This window comes from Grus americana, unplaced genomic scaffold, assembly GCF_028858705.1.
Source record: "Grus americana isolate bGruAme1 unplaced genomic scaffold, bGruAme1.mat H_1, whole genome shotgun sequence".
Classification (NCBI taxonomy): Eukaryota; Metazoa; Chordata; class Aves; order Gruiformes; family Gruidae; genus Grus; species Grus americana.
In genome coordinates, this window is record NW_026561327.1 from 79,193 (window position 1) to 99,178 (window position 19,986).

Consider the following 19,986-nt stretch of genomic DNA (forward strand, 5'->3'; position numbering starts at 1 on the left):
CCCCACCAAGGATGCAGGGAGACCCTCTGGGTCCAGCCCAAACCTCTGGCCCTTTCACGTGCTCAGCCACGTGCAATCTGGATGCGGTGAGCAAAGCCATGGTGCCACAGCCGGCTTCTCCCAAGCGCCTGGAGCCCATCCTGGCATTGCTCCACGGTGCGGTCCCCATGGGAGCCTTCTCATCCCCATCCACATCCCTACCTCCAACCCCACCTCCAACCCCACCTCCATCCCCATCTGCACCTCCACCTCCAACCCCACCTCCATCTCCACCTCCATGTCCTTCTCCACCTCCATCTCCATCTGCACCTTCACCTCCATCTCCACCTCCATGTCCTTCTCCATTTCCTTCTCCACCTCCACGTGCATCCCCATCTGCACCTCCACCTGCATCTCCATCTCCATTGCCGTCCCCATCCCCATTCCCACCACCCTCATGCCCCCACACCAACCTGCTTCCTCCCTCTCGTTCACTTCGAAGCAGCTCCAATAGTCCTTCTCCTTCATGACGATTTTCCTCCGGTCCAGGATCTCGAAGGTGAGCTCCTCGGCTGTCATGGTGGCCGGGATCTGGGAGGAAGGGACAGAGGGAGGGGACAGATCTCTACCAGCTGGTGCCTGGGGCCGTGCCACCCTCGTGCTGCAGAGGTGCCGGTTCAGAGCATCCCCCCCCATGCCACCACAGAGATTTGGGCATGCAACACGAGGTCCTTGTCTTCTCTGCACCCTCCTCCACCCCACCACTCACCTTGACGTGCTGCTCTGCCTCCGTCTTCTTCTCCTCCAGGTAGACGGTGCAGATGAAGTCTCCGGCTTGCTGGAGGGCAACAGGAAAGCACTTCACCTGCGGCTTCCCACATGTGGGCTAAATCCCCCCACCCAGCGTGGACGCCTCCTGCCTGGGGCATCTCTGATATCTATTTTTTGGGACAACGTCTCCAGGAGACGCTGGAGCAGGTGATGGGGCCCCACGCAAAGAGGGTGCCCCAGGAAGCTCCCCATGTCCAGGACCCACCTGAGTCCCACTGGACGCTGCCTCCCGCATCTTCATGATGGCCATGATCTCGTCCTGCTGCTTCTTCATCTCTTGATCATTGACCTGCCGAGGAAGAGGAGCCCAGGGAGCCATCAGGGCTGACCAGACCACCCTTAAGTTTCACTGCGGGTCCCCAGGGGAAGCTGCTCCCCCGCCCAGCGGTGCCAGCAGCTCCAGGCTCGGGGTTCTCCAGGGATTGCAGGGACACAGACCCCCCCTTCCCTCATCTCCAAAGCAAGGAGATGTCTGCAGTCAGCGCAGCCCCAGCTTCCTCCTCCCTCCACCTCCCCATCCCCTGGGAACGTTCACACGTGGGCCTGATCCAGCCCCCTCTCCCCAGAGCAGCGCCGGGGGGGGGGGGGGTGAACCTACGTTAAAGATCTTGACGTAGTGGCTGATGAGGTCCTCCACCACGCGCCCTGCCTTGTAGTCCTTCCCGTCCGTCTGGAAGAGCGTGGGCCCGAAGACGATGGCCAGGTTGTGCGTGTTCATCTGGTTCTCCCCAGAGAAGCGCTGGACCCTGCGGGGAACCCCGTTACGGTTCCTGCCCTGGGGCCCCCCCACACCCCCCGCCCCCCATCAGCCTTGCCAAGGGGAACGCCCCCCACGCCGGGACGTGATGCTCGGCTTTGGGACCCCAAATCCCCCCACCCTGTCCTTGCTCGGGACGCGAGCCAAGGGGTGAGGGCTCTGCTCTGCCCCACGCCTCCCCCGGACCCCACAGCAGATGGGACGATGCCCCATGGAGGCTCGGGGACCGCGGGCTCTGCCGCGCCGCAGACCTGCCGCCCGCGCCGTACCGGAAGAGGTGGTTGATGAGCGCCTTCAGCGTGGCCCGGTTCACGGTGGGGAGGATGCCCAGGAGCCGCCGGTACTCGCCGATCTTTGCCTCCTCATCCTCCAGCACTGCGAGAGGAGCACGAGGGAGGGGATGAGTGCGGAGGGGCGTGAAGGTGAGATTGAGACCCACGGCCCTGCCGTCCCCTCTCCAGACCCCACCTCGGACCCTCCTGCCCCACTGCGGGGACGGAGCATCCCAGCTCCACGGGGATGGAGCATCCCAGGGCCGGAGCATCCCAGCTCTGTGAGGCTGGAGCATCCCAGCTCCACGGGGCTGGTGTCTCAGCTCCACGGGGCCAGAGCATCCCAGGGCTGGACATCCCAGCTCCACTGGGCTGGAATATTGCATCTCTGCAGGGCTGAAGCATCCCAGCTCCACAAGACCGGAGCATCCCAGCTCCATGGGGATGGAGCTTCCCAGCTCCATAGGGCTGGAGCATCCCAGAGCCGAAGCATCTCAGCTCCACAAGACCAGAGCATCCCAGCTCTGCAAGGCTGGAGCATCCCAAATCGATAGGACCGGAACATCCCAGGGCTGGAGCATCCCAAATCCACAGGACCAGAGCATCCCACAGCTGGAGTATCCCAGCTCCAGGGGGTCGGAGCACCCCAGCCCCACAGGTCTCCAGCTGCCGGGTGCCTCCAGCCCTGGTACTCAGGGGCCGGATCCAGAAGCAAAGGGCGGGGGGGGGGGGGGTCTGGCTCTCTGCCCTGTCTCAGCCCCAGCCAGAGCCCGGGGCTGCACGGGGTCAGCGTGGGCGTTCCGCTCCCCACCCAGGGGCTCGAGCCCTTGGACCACGTGGGGTCCAGATGTGCTCTCCCCGTGCAACCCGGAGGAGAGGACGAAGGGGGCTGCAGCAGAGCCAGGGAGCCCATCCCCCCCCCCCCCGTCCTCCCACCGCCCCCCAGCAGCCCCCCAGGGCTCACCCGTCGCCTGCAGCCAGTCCTGGCCCCACCGCGCGGTGAAGAGCCCATCCCCGAGGTCGCGGAAGAAGCGTTTGAGGGTGTTGGCGACGTCGTCCACCTGGTGCTCGCCCTCCTTCAGGCGGACGCTGCGGGCGTCCCGGCGCAGCATCTCCAGCAGGTTGGTGGTCTTCGAGTTCTGCCCACTCTTGCGGTAGATGCCCTCGGACGTCAGCCCTGGGGCAGAGCCAGTGGGGATGAGACCCCCTCGGCAGGGGGGGGGGGACAGTCACCCCTCCCAGCCCCCTGCCCGCCCACCCCATCAAACGCCGCCGCGGGGAGCCGGTGCCGTGGCGCTTCCCACCCCGCAGGTGTTGCCACGACCGCCGAGGAGCCGCGGGGTAAAGCCGAAGCCCTGCTCCAGCCGGAGCTCTCCTACAAAGCTGCAGCAGATGCTCAGGGAGGGAGGGAAACGTGTGTCACGAGCGCGTTGGGTCTCAGCCAGCCGCGCCACACCGATGGATTGACCTGAACGCCGCGCTCTGGTCCCCGCCAGCACCTGGCGATGGGCGACGGCACGTACCGCACTGGGTGATGTAGTCGATGCAGCGGTCCACCAGCAGCGGGACGTCCGACTCCGTCAGCTGCTGCTCTGACAAGGTGTCCCCCGAGCTGCCCGCAGCCTTCTGGATGGCGTGGACCCAGCCCAGGAAATCCAGCTTCCTCTCCCCCTGGATGTACAGCGTCCTGCCGGCAACGCCAGCCTCAGCCGGGGGCCGGCCGCCCCCCCCTCCCCGACCCCACCGCATGGCCGGGACCCCCGGGAAAAGCTGGGACCAGAGGCCTGGGGATGGTCCCAGCTCTCTTCTGAGGGTCCCCCATCACTGCGGGGAGGGCGAAGGCACCCCCGGGCGAGGGGCAGCCTGGGCAGGGGCTGATATTCTGCCCCCCCCCCCACCCTCTGCTCTTACCTCCGTCTCTCCACCAGCACCAGCACCTCGTTGTCTCCCTGGATGGCTGGAGGGGAAGGGAGAGAGCCCATCACCCACAGGAATTTGGGGTGCCCCAGCCCCCCCAGCCCCACATGTGGGGGGGGGCTGTGCCAGGCAGCCAGCGGGTTCCGGCTCCGGCCCAGGCGGGACAAGCAGCGACTTTCCAGGGGTGGGGAAGAGGATGGAGAGGAGGAAGAGCGGCTGCATCCCGCTCCGTGCAGGGACCCCGAGCTCCATCGGAGCAGCACCCATCACCCCCACACCAAAACCACCTTGGCTGGGTGCAACCCAGCTGCTCAGGGCTGGATTTGGGGGACACCCCCCCCCCTCCCCAAGGTCCCTCCCAGCCTGGGGGGAGGGCAGGGGCACGCACAGAGCTCCTGCAGCTTGCGCAGCTGGAGAGGCTCCTGCCGCTCGCTGTCCTCGAAGCAGACGTGGAGCGCGGAGCCGGCCAGGGCGAACCAGCCCTCCTTGGCTCGCTCCAGGCTGAGGCCGCCCTTGTAGTGCAGCCGGCCGATCCGCTCGAAGTCGAGAGCCAGCAGCTCCTCGGCACGGGGGTGGATGAAGGACTGAACCGGGGAGAAGAGGGACGCGTCAGCGCCGCGGCACCCGGCTCCCTCCGGCACCCGCGGCAGCCCCCAGCCCACCGCATCCTACCTTGGCAATGGACTTGAGCCATTCCCGAGCGGAATCGGGGCTCTCCAGCCCGAAGAGGTAGAGCCGCTCCGACTCGATGTAGACCTCGAACGTGCTCTCGATCCTGCGGGAGGGAGGGAAAGGGGAGCCTGGACACCCGTGGGTGCTGGGACGGAGCTGGTTGGGTGCCAGGGGCACCCCGGGTGGGGAGAACTTCCCGCTGCACATCTGCCAGCAGCTCTGCCGACGGCTGATCCGGTTTGGGATCCCCCCACCACGGCCCCGGGCCCTCCAGCATCCCCGTGCTGCCCTGAACGCTCCGACGGGGAGCACGGGGGCTGCAGGGGGGCTGCAGGGGGGCTGCAAAGGGGTTACAAAGGGGCTGCACAGCGGTTACAAAGGGGTTACAAAGGGGCTGCACAGGGATTGCAAAGGGGCTGCACAGGGGTTACAAAGGGGCTGCACAGGGGTTACAAAGGGGCTGCACAGGGGCTGCGCAGGGGTTACAAAGGGGCTGCGCAGGGGTTACAAAGGGGCTGCACAGGGGCTGCGCAGGGGCTGCGCAGGGGCTGCACAGGGGCTGCACAGGGGTTACAAAGGGGCTGCACAGTGGTTACAAAGGGGCTGCACAGGGGCTGTGCAGGGGTTACAAAGGGGCTGCACAGGTGTTACAAAGGGGCTGCAAAGGGGCTGCAAAGGGGCTGCACAGGGGTTACAAAGGGGTTACAAAGGGGCTGCACAGGGGCTGCAAAGGGGCTGCACAAGGGTTACAAAGGGGCTGCACAGGGGTTGCACAGGGGTTACAAAGGGGCTGCACAGGGGCTGCACAGGGGTTGCACGGGGGCTGCAGGGGGGCTGCACAGGGGTTGCACAGGGGCTGCAAAGGGGTTACAAAGGGGCTGCAGGGGGGCTGCAAAGGGGTTGCAAAGGGGCTGCAAAGGAGTTGCAAAGGGGTTGCAAAGGGGCTGCAAAGGGGTTACAAAGGGGCTGCACAGGGGTTACAAAGGGGCTGCAAAGGGGTTACAAAGGGGCTGCACAGGGGTTGCACAGGGGCTGCAAAGGGGTTGCAAAAGGGTTGCAAAGGGGCTGCACAGGGGCTGCACAGGGTTTGCACAGGGTTGCACAGGGTTGCACAGGGTTGCACAGGGTTGCACAGGGGTTGCAGAGGCTTTACACAGGTTCCTTGCAAAGACAGACGGGTCAGGCTCGCTGCGAGGGCGAGAAGGGCCGGCGGTGGGGGTGGGGACAGCAGCCCCCCATGCCAGCACCCGTGGGTGATACGGCGGCCATGCCCAGCCCTGCGGGAGCAGAGGGGATGTCGGGGTGCTATAGGGGTGCACGTGGGGGTACAGCCTTACCCGTGGGCGTGGGGCGGGTTGTTCACCAGGCACACAATCTCCTCCACCTTGATCTCGCCGTTGGGCACGGCGTTGCGGTCATTCTCGTAGTAGCTGAGGACGCCGTCCTGCAGCGTGCACCACCGCCGGCTGAACTCTGCACGGCACAGGATGGTGCTGGGCACCCCCACACGCTCCAGCCAGCCCGAGGTCACCCACCAGCCCAGCCTGGGTGGCCCTGCAGCACCCACTGGGTGCCCACCCGCTGTAATCCCCCCTTGAGCCAGGCTGGCCAGGTGATGCTGCACCTCCCTGGGGCTTTTTCAATGCCCTGGGGAGCAGGGGACGGTGCAATCCCCCCGCCGGGATGGCTCGGAGCCCCCCCATCCCCCTGTACCCCTATTTCCCCGCCCCACGGGCCCCCACGTACCTTCCTGGCCCTTCCTCTCGCCCACGGGCTTGGCCATGGAGGGGGTCTTGTAGAGGAAGCCGTTGTGGGTGACGGAGGGCAGGGGCACCGAGTAGGGCTTCTCCTCGCTGCACCCCGCCTCCAGGCGCGGCGGCTCTGCAAACGGGGTGACAACCTGTCACGGGGGGCTGCACCCCCCTGCAGAACTTCCCCCCCTCCCCAAAAACACAGCTGGTGAGGACTGAGCTGCCCAGCAGCTAAGGGACACAGTGGGGTGCAGCGGGACCCTGCTAAGCCAGGGACGGGGTGACAGCGGTCCGTGTCATCCCCCGGCTGCTCTGCTGTTGTGACACGAAGGGGGCAGCGGGACGGGGGCTGCAGTGGTGACACCAGCCACATCCCCCCCCCGCCATCCCCCGAGACAGCTGGCCGTGTGTTGTCCCCCCCAGCACAAGAAGCAGGACCCCAAAAACATCCCCCAGGCTGCACGGCGAGCCCCTCCATGGCACGGCTGGGGCGCAAGGAGCAGCACCCGGCCCCAAACCTGGGGTGCCTGGGGGTCAGCGGGGTCAGGCTTTTCTGCTGGGATGGCACCCCGCATCCCGCATCCCTCATCCCACATCCCACATCCCTCATCCCTCATCCCTCATCCCTCATCCCACATCCCACATCCCACATCCCACATCCCGCATCCCGCATCCCTCATCCCGCATCCCACATCCCGCATCCCTCATCCCACATCCCTCATCCCACATCCCGCATCCCACATCCCTAATCCCACATCCCGCATCCCTCATCCCGCATCCCTCATCCCTCATCCCACATCCCTCATCCCACATCCCTCATCCCACATCCCGCATCCCACATCCCGCATCCCACATCCCTCATCCCTCATCCCACATCCCTCATCCCACATCCCGCATCCCTCATCCCGCATCCCTCATCCCACATCCCTCATCCCTCATCCCTCATCCCACATCCCGCATCCCACATCCCGCATCCCTCATCCCACATCCCTCATCCCGCATCCCTCATCCCACATCCCTCATCCCTCATCCCTCATCCCGCATCCCTCATCCCACATCCCTCATCCCACATCCCTCATCCCACATCCCTCATCCCGCATCCCTCCTCCCGCATCCCGCATCCCACATCCCGCATCCCGCAGCGGCCCTGCAGACCAGCCCCGGGCAGAGCTGTGACGGGAGGGGGACGTCACGGGAAGGTGGGGACAGGAGTCCCTCACCAGCGAGGTCTCTCCCGGGCTGCCCCCGGTCCCCAAGTGGAGGAGAAGGGCAGAGCATCGCAGTCCTGCGGCTGAGGTAACGGCCCAGGGCTCTGCCACAGGCACGTCCCCCCTGCCTCAGTTTCCCCACCCTGCCCTCCGGCAAGAGGCATCCCCCCATTTCCTCCGGGGACCAGGCAGAGATGGGGCGCAGGGACACCCCTAAAGCCCCCCCAGGTCAGACCGCAGGGCTGCCCGGAGCTCTGGAGACGGAGAAACCCCGGGGGGGGACGCAGCGCCCTGCTCCACCGGCCCAGCCCTGCTCCGCGCACGGTGCCGGGCTCACCGACCCCAGCGATCCCGGGGCTCCGGAGACGCCCGCCAGAGCCAGACCCGGCGGGATGAGCTCAGGGATTTGGGTTTCTCCGGCTCACCGGGGCGGCCAGGACGCCTCGCCGCTCTCCCAGCCCCCTTTTGTGCGGACATGTCTGGAACACCGGGCCCAGCCCCAAACCTGGGCAAACTCCAGCTTCCGCGGGCCGGACTTGGCCGCCGAGGCGGTGAGGGAGGTGCTGGCTACGGCAGGCTGCGGCCAGCCCCGGCACACCTCCATCCCGCGGCTGGCCAGGGCCGGAGGTTCACCCCGCGTTAGGGACCCGAGGGACCCGTCAGCCCACCCGGAGCGGGGGCACAGCGCGGGGGGGCGCGTGGAGCAGCGTGGGAGGGAGTTTTTAGGGGGAATGCGCTACGAAACGGTTGGACCCCCCCCGGCTCTGGGGGGGGATGCTCGAGTGGGGGCTGCGCGGCCGGCCGGGGGGGTCGTGCCCCGAGGCTGCTGACCCCCCCCCTCCCTCCCCGGGGGTGCTGGACCCGGCTGGGAAGGAGCCAGCCCTGACCCGAGGGTGCGGGGGGGGGGCTCCCCAAAGCCCCTCTCCCCTCCGCCGGGGTGCACAGAGTCCAGCAGCGCCGAGCAGCCGGAGACCCCCACGCCGGGCAGGGCAGGGAGCCGGGACGCGCTCAGCACCTCCCCACGTCCCCCGGGACACCCCGGCAGCTCTGCGCCCCGGCTCCCATGGTGGGTTTGAGCCCACGGGGGCTGCAGGGTGGTGGGTGGGGGGGTGTGTGTGTGTGGGGGGGTGTCACCCCGTACCTGAGGTTTTGTTGTGGAGCAGGAATTCCATCTGCAGCCTCTGCCCGCTCTTCTCGGCCAGCGCCAGGGGCGTCGGGCACTGGGGGTCCCCGGTGGCACAGGTCACCGCCGCCCCGCAGAACAGCAGGGCCTGCGTCTCCGCCAGGTCACTGGTGGTGACGGCCGCGCACAGAGCCTGCGACAGAGCCGGGAGGACGGCGGCTGAGGCCGAAGGCTCCCGAGGAGGAGGAAGAGACGCCTGGCGAGGAGCCACCCACCCCGGCGAAAGGAACCGGGTGGGAGCGTGGCGAGCGGCCGGACACCCCCCCACCACCACCCCGCCAACCTCCCGGCTGCCTGGGCAGGACAAAGGAGGCCGGGACGGGGAGGAAAAGTTTGGAGCGGGAGGCGAATCCCTCCCTCGAGGAGCCGGGGTGAAGTCATACGGCAGCGGGGCGGGCCGGAGCAGAAAAACAAACAAGCCCACGCGTGAATTCCCGTGGCCGCCCGGGCCCCCGCGTGCCCTCGGCTCTCGTGCAAACACGGCAGCACCGAAGGCAGCCGGCGGAGCCACGGCCGACGGGGGACACGCAGGGCCGGCAGCCCGAGCGCCGCGATGGCGTTCCCTGTGCCGGTCGTGGCCCGAAGCCGCCCCCGGGTCTGGCACCCCGTCCGTGGGCAGGGATTGGGGGTGCTGGCCGGGTGCCTCTGTCCCCGGCGCTGTGGGGGGCTGCGGGGAGCAGGAGGGGCTTCAAGCTGCTGCACCCCCCCAAGAACCAGCCCCCCCCCCCCAACCCCACTGCAGTCATCTCCAGCCCTGGGGGGGGAAGGGGGATCCTGAGGGGGTCTGGCCGCGGGAAGGGGGATCCCACCTGGGACTGGGCTGGGAATGACGCTGGTCGTGCCCCGTCCCGGAGGGGTCACCTTGTCCCCGCAGCCGGCTGGTCCCTCCGGGAGACCCCCCAGCCACTGCGTGGGGTGCACGGTGGGGACGTGGGGTGTGCGGTGGGGACGTGGGGTGCATGGTGGGGATGTGGGGCGCGTGGTGGGGATGTGGGGTGCATGGTGGGGACGTGGGGTGCGCAGTGGGGACGTGGGGTGTGCGGTGGGGATGTGGGGTGCATGGTGGGGGCTGGGGGGTACAGGCAGGGACACAGGCAGGGATACAGGCAGGGAGGGAGGGTGGGAAACCCATTGCACAAGGCTGGGCAGAGACCCCGCTCCCCAAAATAGCCTCAGGACCCCAGCACAGCACCACCTAGCACCCAGGCGGGACCCCCGAGACAGCGCCCAGTCCCGGGGGGGCCACTGACCCTGTTGAGCTCCTCCTGGTTGCCGAAGAGCGGGTGGTAGCGCCGGTACTTGCCCTCCCGGTATTTGGCGATGAGGAAGCGCCTCCTGTCCCAGGTGCCACTGGTGGGGCCGATGGCCTCGCTGGGGGGCACGTTGGCCGCCCAGAACTGGTTGGCCACGGCGTTGCCGATCTGGTGGAAGAGCTGCGGGGACAAGGAGGGGTGACGGTGCCGCTGCAGGATGGAGCGTGGCCAGGAACGCGGCGGGGGGGCTTTGTGGGGAGTCTCCGGGGGTCTTTGCCGGGAATGGGGGCGGGGGGGGGGGGGTGTTCACAGCCCAAAGCTGCCGTGTTAGTGCTGCCCGGGAGAGCGGCGAGGTACGGGCAGAGCCGGGGGGGGGATGCCAGGGGTGGGCAGGGTGCAGGAACACGCACCCAGTGCAGGCACGCAGAGCTGCTCCCTGCCCAGCCCCACGTCCCGGCAGCAGCGGCGGCTCAGCCCTGGCGTCTGGCAGCCCCCGCAGCCGCCAACCCCCCCCCTTCCCGCCCCGGAAAATCACATCTGGGAAGCAGCACCCGGCTGCAGGCGAGGTGGTGGGGGGGGGGGGGGGGGATGCTCAGCATCCATCCGGGTGGGTTTAAAGGGCTTTCCGTGGCCCCCCACCATCCCAAGCGATGCTCAGCCCAGCGTTAAGCAGCACAAGTTTCTCCCCGTCTCAGGGACCCCCCCACATCACCCCAGCAAGCCCATGGGGGGCTCTGCCAGCACCCCCGAGCTCTCTGGGGTGGCAGGGGTGCAGCGGGGCCGGGGGTCGGGGAGGGCTGGGGTTGGCGGCGGGGGGGGGGCAGGGATGCTGGCGGCAGCTCCCCACCAGCCCGGCGGGGTTCAGGGCAGCTTTCCCGGAGAGGGGAGGGGAAGGGGAGCAGCCGCAGGCAGCAGCTGGAAGCGTTTGGGGGCTCGGGGATCAGGCGATGCCGGAGGCGGGGGCTACGCGGGTGGGACGCCAGGCAGGAATGCAGGATCCGAGCAGGACGGCTGGGAAGAGCGGGGCCAGCCGGGGTCTGCCGGCTGGGGATGGCGGCCAGGTTGGGTCTGGTAACAAATCCCCGCTCCCCCCCGGCCCGCCCCCGCGCTGGCTGCACCAACGCATTCCTCCGTGCCGGCGGCCGCACCGCTTTCGGGGGGCTGCTCCGCTGCTTGGCCACGCGCCCCGGCCCCACGCCAACCCCACGGCTCCGCAGCCATCTCCCCACGCCGGCCCCACGGCTCCGCAGCCATCTCCCCACAGACACACAGACGCCGTCAGTCTGTGGTGCAGCCACACAAGCGCCGCTTGTCCTCGCCGACGTGCCCGGGTGGGTGCCGGCTGCCCACAGACCATGGGGACGGGGACGGGGGGCTGCTGGGGGGTCCCGTCCCCAACCAAGCCACACCGCAGTGTCACCCTGAGGGGCTCGGATCAGGCTGGAAAATCCCCACCGTGCTCCTCCTGTCCCTGGCCTGTAGCCATGGGGAGGGGACGGGGTGTCTCCCCCCCAGAAAAGTGCTTTTGGGGTCACTCGGCGCCGATACCTCGATCAGCTCCTCCGTCCACACCTTCCTGTCCATCTTCAGGCTCCGGACTTTGGTGATGCCGGGGCCCAAGCCCCGGTGCTCCCCTGACGGCGAGACGAGCCATTAGGGACCCGGTTTGGGTCCCCGGGGTGCCCCGTGCCTCGCACCCTCGTCCCCACCCACGGCGGGGGGCCGCACAGCTCCTTTCCCCCCCCCCCGGGCCGCGGGTACCTGCGCATCTCTTGCAGATGACGACGCAGAGGTTGATGGAGGCCCAGTCGGGCTTGGGCGAGCCGCAGTCGGCGCAGAAGCGGTTGGATTCCACCGCCCAGATCCTCTCGGCCACCTCCGAGTTGGAGAGAGCCTCGGCGATGGACTGCTGCATGGCTTCCACCCACTCCTCCTTCTCCTGGTCCGAGTCGGCGGAGAAGCTGCCGGCGAGGACAGGGGTGAGGGACGGCACGGCCGCGGGGTTGGGGTGGGGGGGGAGAGCAGCACGGCCAGCACCCCTTCCCCTCCCGCGGTTCACCTGAAGATCCTGTATGGCGTCGTGAGGTCGAAACCCCGGCGGTCCACCTCCTTGACGTTCCCCACGTTCATCTCGATGTAGGTGATGCCGATCCCCAGCCGATAGTCCTGGTGGGCGAGGGCGGGCGGAGGGGTGAGGGAGGGCAGGGACCCACGATGCTGCCTGCGGGAGCTGATGCCGGAGCTGCCCGCGCTGCTGCCCGCACGCCACACCAGCGCCGGCAGCTGGAGGGGGGGTGCCCGTGCCCCTTCCCTGCCCGGCTCTCAGCCCCGGGGGCGCACGGGGTGCCGCAGGCTCTGGGGAAGCTGCAGTGGGTGCAACGATCCCGGGGGACCCCCGAGGCTCGGAGCCAGCGGGGAGGGGGGGCTGCAGCCTGGGGGTCACCAGCCTGCGGGGGCTGAGCCATCCCCGTTTGGGGGTGGCAGCCCCGGGGTGCCCCAGCTCACCGCCGCTCCGCTCAGGCTGCGGAAGCAAAGGGAAGGGGTCCCCCTCGAAACGGCATCGGGGTCCCCCGTGGCACCCCAGCTCCCCCCCCGCCCCCAGCCACCCACCTCTGCGTTCTTGTAGAGGAAAACTTTGTCCCCGGCCACCGCCACAAAGAGCTTGTGCTTAAAGCCCCGCAGCTCCAGGAAGCCGCTCTTGTCGGCCAGGTCGGTGGCACCGTTGGTGGTCAGGAACATCGATGTCCTCTCCGGAGGTTTGCTCTTCCGCTCCTCCGCGATCTGCTGCAGGGTCCGTATCCAGTCGTTACGGTCCGCTGCGGGGCCGGAGGGGAGACGGGTCAGGATCAGCCAGGAGCCCCCGGGGCTCATCCCTTGGGCCAGGGGAGGGGGAGCAGCCGGGGCCCCCCAGGAGCAGGGACCCCCCGTTCCTCACCGTCGCTCTCGGCCCGAAACACGAAATTGCGGTTGTTGGTGATGACCTCGAATTTCTGGTCCCCGACGCTGGCGATGCGGGAGATGGAGGAGACGGGGATGAACCGCTTGGAGTAGGCGTCCTGGGGGGCGGGGAGGGGGAGAGACACAGCGCTCAGCACCGTGGCCTTGGGCAGGCAGGATGGGTACCGCCCCGCGCTCGCGACGCTGAGAGCATCCGTGTCCGGGAGGCTCCGAGCACCCCACATCCCACCCCGGGGCTGGCATCACCCCTTGGCACGGCCGCGTCCCACGGCCAGGACACCCGGAGAGCCGTGGCCCCTCGGGGCCAGCTCCTGCGCCACCTTCTCACCCCGAGCCCCCGCACCCCTCCTCCCCGCTCACCTTTTCACTGTCAAAATAGCGGAGGTAGTCGGCGTCGAGCTTCACCCAGCGCTTCTGGTAGATGTAGGACCTGGGAAGGGACCGGAGGGACCCAAGGGAGGAGACGGGGTGACCCAGCTGCACCCCCCCCGGGGCGAGGCAGGCAGCCGGGAGGCGGCGGGTGCTGCAGCCCACCCAAGGCCGGTGCTGCTCCCGAGGGTGCTGGGGTGCAGGAAGGGTGGCACGAGCCCCCCAGGGCTGCAGCGGCCCCCTCCCCGCTCGCTGCTCGCCAGCCCAAGCCCCACGGCACGGGCTGTGCCGTGCCAGGCAGTCCCGGCAGCTCCTGGCTGCGCCGTGCGCCCTTGAACTTGGGGTGACTCCGCTTGTGCGTTCACGCCCCAGTTGCCAAAAGCCCGGAGCCACCTCGCCATCGATCCCGTGCCGTGTCCCCAGCCCTCGCGTCCCCGCTGGGGACAGCGATGGGGACGTGACGCTTTCCTCCGGGCACCAATTAAAACATGGAGCCGGGAACGAGGGCTGCCCCTATAAGCCCCCCCCCAAAAAATCTCTATTTGCAGTTACTGCTCAGGACCTACAAGCCGGGCAGGGTTCAATCCAGGGGACACATTCCGGGGGGGGGGGGGGGCGGTGGCACCGGGGGCTCTCGCACGGTGGAGGGAGAAGCCGGGTGTCTCTGTCGGGACGGGGGTGCAGGGGGAGAGGGAGGACGCCGGGAATGGAGCGGAGACCCCCGCGCCCTCCCCAGCCCGCACGCAGGCCGGCTGCACAGCCCGGAGCAAGGCGTTAAACCCCGCAGCCCATCCACCCCGGCGTCAGGGCTGCAGGAGAAGCCAAGTCCCTTCCCACCGCCAGCCCCCGCACGGCTCTGGCAAGCCGTGCAATGCAGCCCCCCACCAGCGCCGCACCCCCAGGGCCCCCCCCGGCCCCGCCAGCCCCAGCGGCTGTTGCCTAAGGGCTCGTTTGCTGAGGAAGGCTTTCGCCATCGCCATCGCCATCGCCGCACATGACCCCGCGCTCGGCCTTTACGGAACCGCCAGCATCCGCCCGGGGGGAAAAGCGCTCCGCTCGGCCTCAGGAGCGCGACCCACGGGGCGCAGAGACCCCCAGCCCTGCTCCGACCCCCCCCAACCGCCTTGAGCTGCCGAGGGGTTGGGGTTCCCGGTTCCCTTCGCCGCTTCCCCGTGCTCCGGCCCCCCCCGCCCCCCGCAGCCGCCGGAGCAGCTTCCCGGGGACCTTCAGCCGCTCTCACTTCCCCAGCAGCCCCGCTGCTCTGCTGCAAGCAGCCCGAGCTTCCTCCTCCTCGGCAGCACTGCAGCCTCGGGGCTTCCTCGTAGCCCGGGTTAAACATCCCCAAAATCTCCTTCCCATCTCCCGCTTGATTTTTGCCCCCCCGCTGGTGGGGCAGCTCCCCGAGCTGGTTCCCTGCGGGGATGGGGGCAAGGGTGCTCCCGGGGCTCCCCGTGCTGGCTGTGCTCGCTGGGCTTACTGGGCACGCTGGGCTCGCTCGCCCGCCCTCGTGCACAGGGACACGCACCCCCAACAGCCCCCATAGTTTTACTTCTGCAACCGGGTGCTCTGCATCGGCGCTAACGCCACTGATGTGCTCCCGGGGCTCCCTGGGCTCGCTCACCCTCGAGCACACGGGGACACACACCCCCAGCAGCCCCCCCATAGTTTTACTTCTGCAGCCAGACACTGCAACTGGGTGCTCTGCATCAGCGCTAGCATCGCCAACGTGCTCCCTTGTGGTGCTCACTGCGCACACGGGGCTCACCGTGCACGCTGGGCTCACCATGCACGTTGGGCTCACTGCGCACACACGGGGCTCACTGTGCATGCTGGGCTCACTGTGCACGCTGGGCTCACTGTGCATGCGGGGCTCACCGTGCACGTTGGGCTCACTGCGCACACGGGGCTCACTGTGCACGCTGGGCTCACTGTGCACGCTGGGCTCACTGTGCATGCGGGGCTCACCATGCACGCTGGGCTCACTGCGCACATGGGGCTCACTGTGCACGCTGGGCTCACTGTGCATGCTGGGCTCACCATGCACGTTGGGCTCACTGCGTACACGGGGCTCACTGCGTACACGGGGCTCACTGTGCACGCTGGGCTCACCGTGCACGCTGGGCTCACTGCGCACACGGGGCTCACTGCGCACGCTGGGCTCACTGTGCATGCGGGGCTCACCGTGCACGTTGGGCTCACTGCGCACACGGGGCTCACTGCGCACGCTGGGCTCACTGTGCACGCTGGGCTCACTGTGCATGCTGGGCTCACTGTGCATGCTGGGCTCACTGCGCACGCTGGGCTCACTGTGCATGCGGGGCTCACCGTGCACGTTGGGCTCACTGTGCACGCTGGGCTCACTGTGCATGCTGGGCTCACTGTGCACGCTGGGCTCACTGTGCATGCGGGGCTCACCGTGCACGTTGGGCTCACTGCGCACGCTGGGCTCACTGTGCACGCTGGGCTCACTGTGCATGCTGGGCTCACTGCGCACACGGGGCTCACTGCGCACACGGGGCTCACTGTGCACACGAGGCTCACCATGCACGTTGGGCTCACTGTGCTCCCTGTGCTGACTGTGCGCACGAGGCTCACCATGCACGTGGGGCTCACTGCACACAAGGGGCTCACTGCGCACACGGGGCTCACCGCGCACGTGGGGCTCACCGTGCATGCGGGGCTCACGGCACACGCTGGGCTCGCTCGCCCTCGAGCACACGGCCACGCACCCAGCAGCCCCCCCATAGTTTTACTTCTGCAACCGGGCGCTCTGCAGCCCAGCAGCTCCGCATCGTGAGGGGTTGGGGCCGGCGCTGCCAGCGACGTCTCCCCCATCGGCAAACGCAGCGACGAGCCTCCGGCGCAGGAGCCGGCGTGGCGGCGATGCCCGGGGGGGAAAGCTGGCCCCGACACCCCGCTTCTCCCCTGCCAGCCGCTTTTCGGGGCTCGCTCCTCTTTCAGGGCTTCCCCAGGCAGAGGCAGCTCGGTTCCTAGCGGCACGGGGCCGGGGGGGAGTTCGAGCTGCAGCCTTCCCTCCTCCTCCTCCTCAACCCCCCGTCAGCGGCACCCGCTCTGAGAAGGGCTCTTTCACCAAAACCGGCTGTTTTTAACCCAAATGGGGGGTTAGGAGGGAGCGGCAGGGACCCCTCGGGACAGCCTTTCACCGAAGGGCAATGCCGTCCCCGCGAGCAGCAATGACAGGCGGCAAAGCGGGGCAGCATCTCCCCTCCGGGGCACACGCCGAGGCACCCACCGGTGGGGGGTCCGCAGCCCCCCCGGCGCGTCACTCACCCCTGCGGCGGGTTCTTGTCCAGCCACCCTGCTTTGATGGTGGGCGAGAGCGGGGCGGCGGCGGCACCCTCCATGCCGGTGCCGAGCGTGCCGGGGCTGCCGTCGGAGACTGCGGGCGGACGCGGGCCGGGGTCGTTGTCGCTCCAGCCGCTGCCACCGCTGGGGACGAGGAGCCGAGGGAGGGGGTTAAGAGCCAGCGGTTCTGAGGGGGGGGGGCTGGTGGCAAGGCAGGCACGGCCCCCCCCCCCCCCCCCCCCACGCTTCGGCCTCCCCTTGCCCTTCCCCGAGGCGCAGGCATTGCCAGCGCCGGCCGTGTGCCGGCACGGACCCCGGTGGCAGTCCCCTTGGGGGGGGTCCCGGTGCGTCCCCCGGCTCCGGGGACAGCAGAGACCCGGGTCCCAGCGCTGGGAAGGGGGACGGGGCACCCCCAGCGCCACAGCCCCAAAGCCAGAGGCACGCAGATTTGCTCTCTGCTCGTGCGTGCACACGCGCGCTCCCCCACACGAGTACTGACTGCGTGTGCGCTCGCACACGTCCCGTGCAGCCGTGCAGACACGAGAAGCCCTGACCTGTGCACGCACACCCACCCCCAGGCACAACTGCCCTCTGCCTGTGCTTACGCGCACATGTACCCCCTCGTGCACAAGCATCCCCTGGCACACGCACACATATCCCTTGCCTACACATGCACACACACACACGTGTGCACGTAAAATATCACCAGCTGTGCGTGCACACGCACACGCATGCGCGCAAGCATCTCACTCAGGCATTTGCATCTCATCCATGCACATGTGCACACACGCCCTTGCACAAGCATCCCCAACTGTGCGTGCGCACGCGCACGCACACAAATAACCCCTGCCCGCGTGCAGTCGTACAGATTCCCCGCCTGCGTGTGCACACACGTGCTTGCACAGAAGCGTCCCTGCCCACGTACACACACACACACACACACACACACACACACGTGTTCCCTGCCCGTGCACACACGCACACGCACGTGGAGGGGGGGTGGGGGGCAGACGAGCTCCTACTTGGCGGGGGGAGCATCGTAGTAGTCCTCGATGAGCTCGTCCTCGCTGAAGAGGCTGTTGACACGCTGGGACCGCGGCCGCCCCATCACGGGCTCGGCATCCTCCTGCGGGGACAGACCCGGGCAGCCCACGGCGGGGTCCCCCCGCTGACCCCCCCCCTCCCCACCTGCCTGCACCTTGAGGGACGGATGGGCCGGGGGGACAGACGGAGAAAAAGGGGTCAAAGATGCAAAACCACCGCCCGCGTTCCCCGGCTCTGCAGATGCCCACGGGGCCGGGGAAGGGGCACGCGTCCGCCCGCAGCCGGGCAAAAGTGCAGCCGTGGGGAGGAGCTGAGTGCCGGGCTGGTTATTTATAGCAGCCCAAAACGGCTGTGCTCGCCCAGAAATCCCACATTTCCCCTTCGCTGGCCGGGGCCGGGCACGCACACGCGGCTGGGAGCCCTCGTGGGGTGACGGTGGCTGCGCGCGGGGGGTGAAGGGCGGCCAGGCGGGACGGGGCACGGGGGGGACCCTCTGCCAGAAAGCTGCCACGGCTGATCATCCGCGAGCCCTCGCCCCACGTCGCAGCCCCCGGGGCCGGGGGTGGCTGTGCCGGGGTCAGAGGTGGCCCGGGCGCCGTCTCTCCCCATCGGCCTGCTCCCCGGCGAAGGAGCGGGGGGGGGGGCTCCGGGCATCAGGGGTCCCTGGGGCTGCCGCGGCCCCTCCGATCCATCCAGACCCACCCAAATTCAGCCTCGGGAGCGCCGGGCAGATGGAACCCCCCCCCCCCCCCTCCCGATCCAGGCATTAAATTCAGCCTGCGATGCTGCAGATGGACACCCCCCCCCCTCCCGATCCAGGCATTAAATTCAGCCTGCGATGCTGCAGATGTCCGCTAGCACGCACTCTGTGCACGCAAGTTTGCAGAGGGACCGCGCCTCGATGCTGCTCCCCCCCGGGACCCCCGGGGCTGCCCGTGGGCTGGTTCCAGCCCCGTGGGAGAACCGGTGGGTGCCGGGCGAGGCAGAGCCCCCTCCCCGGCCGCTGCGGACATGCTCCTCCAACCCCACCCGGTGTGTCCAAAACAGCCCAACGCCAGTGCCCCCTCCCTCGGGGACGGTCACCTGCCCACCGCCAAGCCCCACGGTGGGACCAACCTTGTCGGCCATCTCCCCCGCGGCTCCGGCTAATTCCTCCTCCCAGGCAGGGTCCTCGTAGTCCGAGTCATCTGCAAAAGCGGAGGGAAGATGCTGGGAATGGGCTGAGGTGGAGTGAAGGGTCCCATCACCCCCCTGTCCCCGCGGGCACGGGGATGTCCCAGCGCCGGAGCCCGGCACGGTGGATTGCCGGCACCGTGGGTTTTCCCCTCGCTCTGCCCTTGGCAAACAACCGCTCCGGCAGCGCGACAATGGGGGGGTTTATCGAGGAGTTTGGTGAAGAGCGGGGAAGGGCAAAGTCCTGCCGGTGGCAGCTCCCGACACTGTCACAATGGTGCCACCGGCCCCAGCACCGCGGCTTCGTCCAGGCTCTCGTGCCTCTGGCCGGGAGCTCCGGCTGCTGGGGGGTCCCGGGGGCTTTTCCTCCAGCTCCTTCCAGGGTGGGTTTTACCTCCCTCCCCCTCCGTTCCTTATCGGCCGGTGGAGAGACAGGAGCAGCGAGCGGCTCCCGAGCCTGCGCGCCCACGGGAAAGGAGATCCCGGAGAAGGACAGGAGCCAGGAGCCGGTTCCTCCCCACCCAGCACCCACGGCAGCAGAAATCCTGGCCGGCAAGCGCCCGTCCCGCAGGGCAGAGGTGGCCCCAGGCAGCCTGTGCCCCCCCCGCCCCTGCAGACACCCTCTCCCAAAACCGGACCAGAGCTGTCCCACAAGCCCAAGGCAGAGGATGCTGTCGCAGTCCGGAGGATGCTGTTTCGGTGCAGGGAGCCCCGGCGCTGGCGGCAGGACGAGGGTGCTCCCAGGCTCCGTGGGGGTGAGGGGGGCAGGTCGATGCTCTGTGTGTGTCACACACACCCCCCCCCCCCAGACTTTGCAGCACCCAGAGCTCGCTGGCTTTCGGGGCAGAGGACCAGTCGACCCGTCGGGGCACAGAGCGGGAGCAGCTTTCCTCCCCACCCCCCCCCACAGAACGATAACCTTTCTAACCATGACTTCTCCTGGCTTTTGAAACACCCCCCAGCTCCCAGTTAAACCAGTGCTGCTTCCTGCATGGCTGCTGGCCAGGCTGGACCTTGGCCAGGCACCCAGCACCCCGCAGAGCCCTGCCCTTCCTCTTCCTTTCACGTTCGAGCCGGATTAGAGCTGTTAAATAAAGCAGCAGGTAACGCTGTTACCCAGCAGCAGGACCCGAACCACCTCGGGCAGCCCCCGGCCGCGGCTGCTTCCCAGGGGATGCACGGGGGTCCCCAGCTCAGCACCCCTCCCTGCAGCCGGCCGGGCCCCTCGGCCCCCCGGGGAGGGGGTTGGTGGGTGCAAAGAGCTGCCGGAGGCCGTGCAGGGGGTCGGGGGGCTGACGGCTGTGTCCCGCTCC

The 19,986-nt window shown here is 68.6% G+C and overlaps 1 protein-coding gene across 12 annotated transcripts in view; it reads right to left on the reverse strand.

Annotated features, from left to right (window-relative positions):
- Positions 1 to 19,986, reverse strand: part of LOC129200227 (arf-GAP with Rho-GAP domain, ANK repeat and PH domain-containing protein 1-like) — a 49,912-nt gene that overhangs the window by 10,723 nt on the left and 19,203 nt on the right. For all 12 annotated transcript variants that reach the window (XR_008574829.1, XR_008574830.1, XM_054811557.1 and 9 more), the window contains 23 exons: positions 18,617 to 18,687; positions 17,479 to 17,582; positions 16,442 to 16,600; positions 13,142 to 13,211; positions 12,759 to 12,879; positions 12,434 to 12,639; positions 11,883 to 11,989; positions 11,585 to 11,784; positions 11,372 to 11,457; positions 9,821 to 10,003; positions 8,529 to 8,703; positions 6,175 to 6,309; positions 5,766 to 5,901; positions 4,429 to 4,531; positions 4,145 to 4,340; positions 3,751 to 3,796; positions 3,363 to 3,526; positions 2,804 to 3,016; positions 1,837 to 1,942; positions 1,409 to 1,556; positions 1,016 to 1,099; positions 749 to 817; positions 453 to 570 (listed from right to left, as the gene is read on the reverse strand). Coding sequence is in view for 10 of the 12 variants with exons in the window: in XM_054811549.1 (XP_054667524.1) it covers positions 453 to 570; positions 749 to 817; positions 1,016 to 1,099; positions 1,409 to 1,556; positions 1,837 to 1,942; positions 2,804 to 3,016; positions 3,363 to 3,526; positions 3,751 to 3,796; positions 4,145 to 4,340; positions 4,429 to 4,531; positions 5,766 to 5,901; positions 6,175 to 6,309; positions 8,529 to 8,703; positions 9,821 to 10,003; positions 11,372 to 11,457; positions 11,585 to 11,784; positions 11,883 to 11,989; positions 12,434 to 12,639; positions 12,759 to 12,879; positions 13,142 to 13,211; positions 16,442 to 16,600; positions 17,479 to 17,582; positions 18,617 to 18,687 (3,000 nt within the window). In the remaining 2 variants the exon portion in view is untranslated. The remainder of the gene's footprint in view (positions 1 to 452; positions 571 to 748; positions 818 to 1,015; positions 1,100 to 1,408; positions 1,557 to 1,836; positions 1,943 to 2,803; positions 3,017 to 3,362; positions 3,527 to 3,750; positions 3,797 to 4,144; positions 4,341 to 4,428; positions 4,532 to 5,765; positions 5,902 to 6,174; positions 6,310 to 8,528; positions 8,704 to 9,820; positions 10,004 to 11,371; positions 11,458 to 11,584; positions 11,785 to 11,882; positions 11,990 to 12,433; positions 12,640 to 12,758; positions 12,880 to 13,141; positions 13,212 to 16,441; positions 16,601 to 17,478; positions 17,583 to 18,616; positions 18,688 to 19,986) is intronic.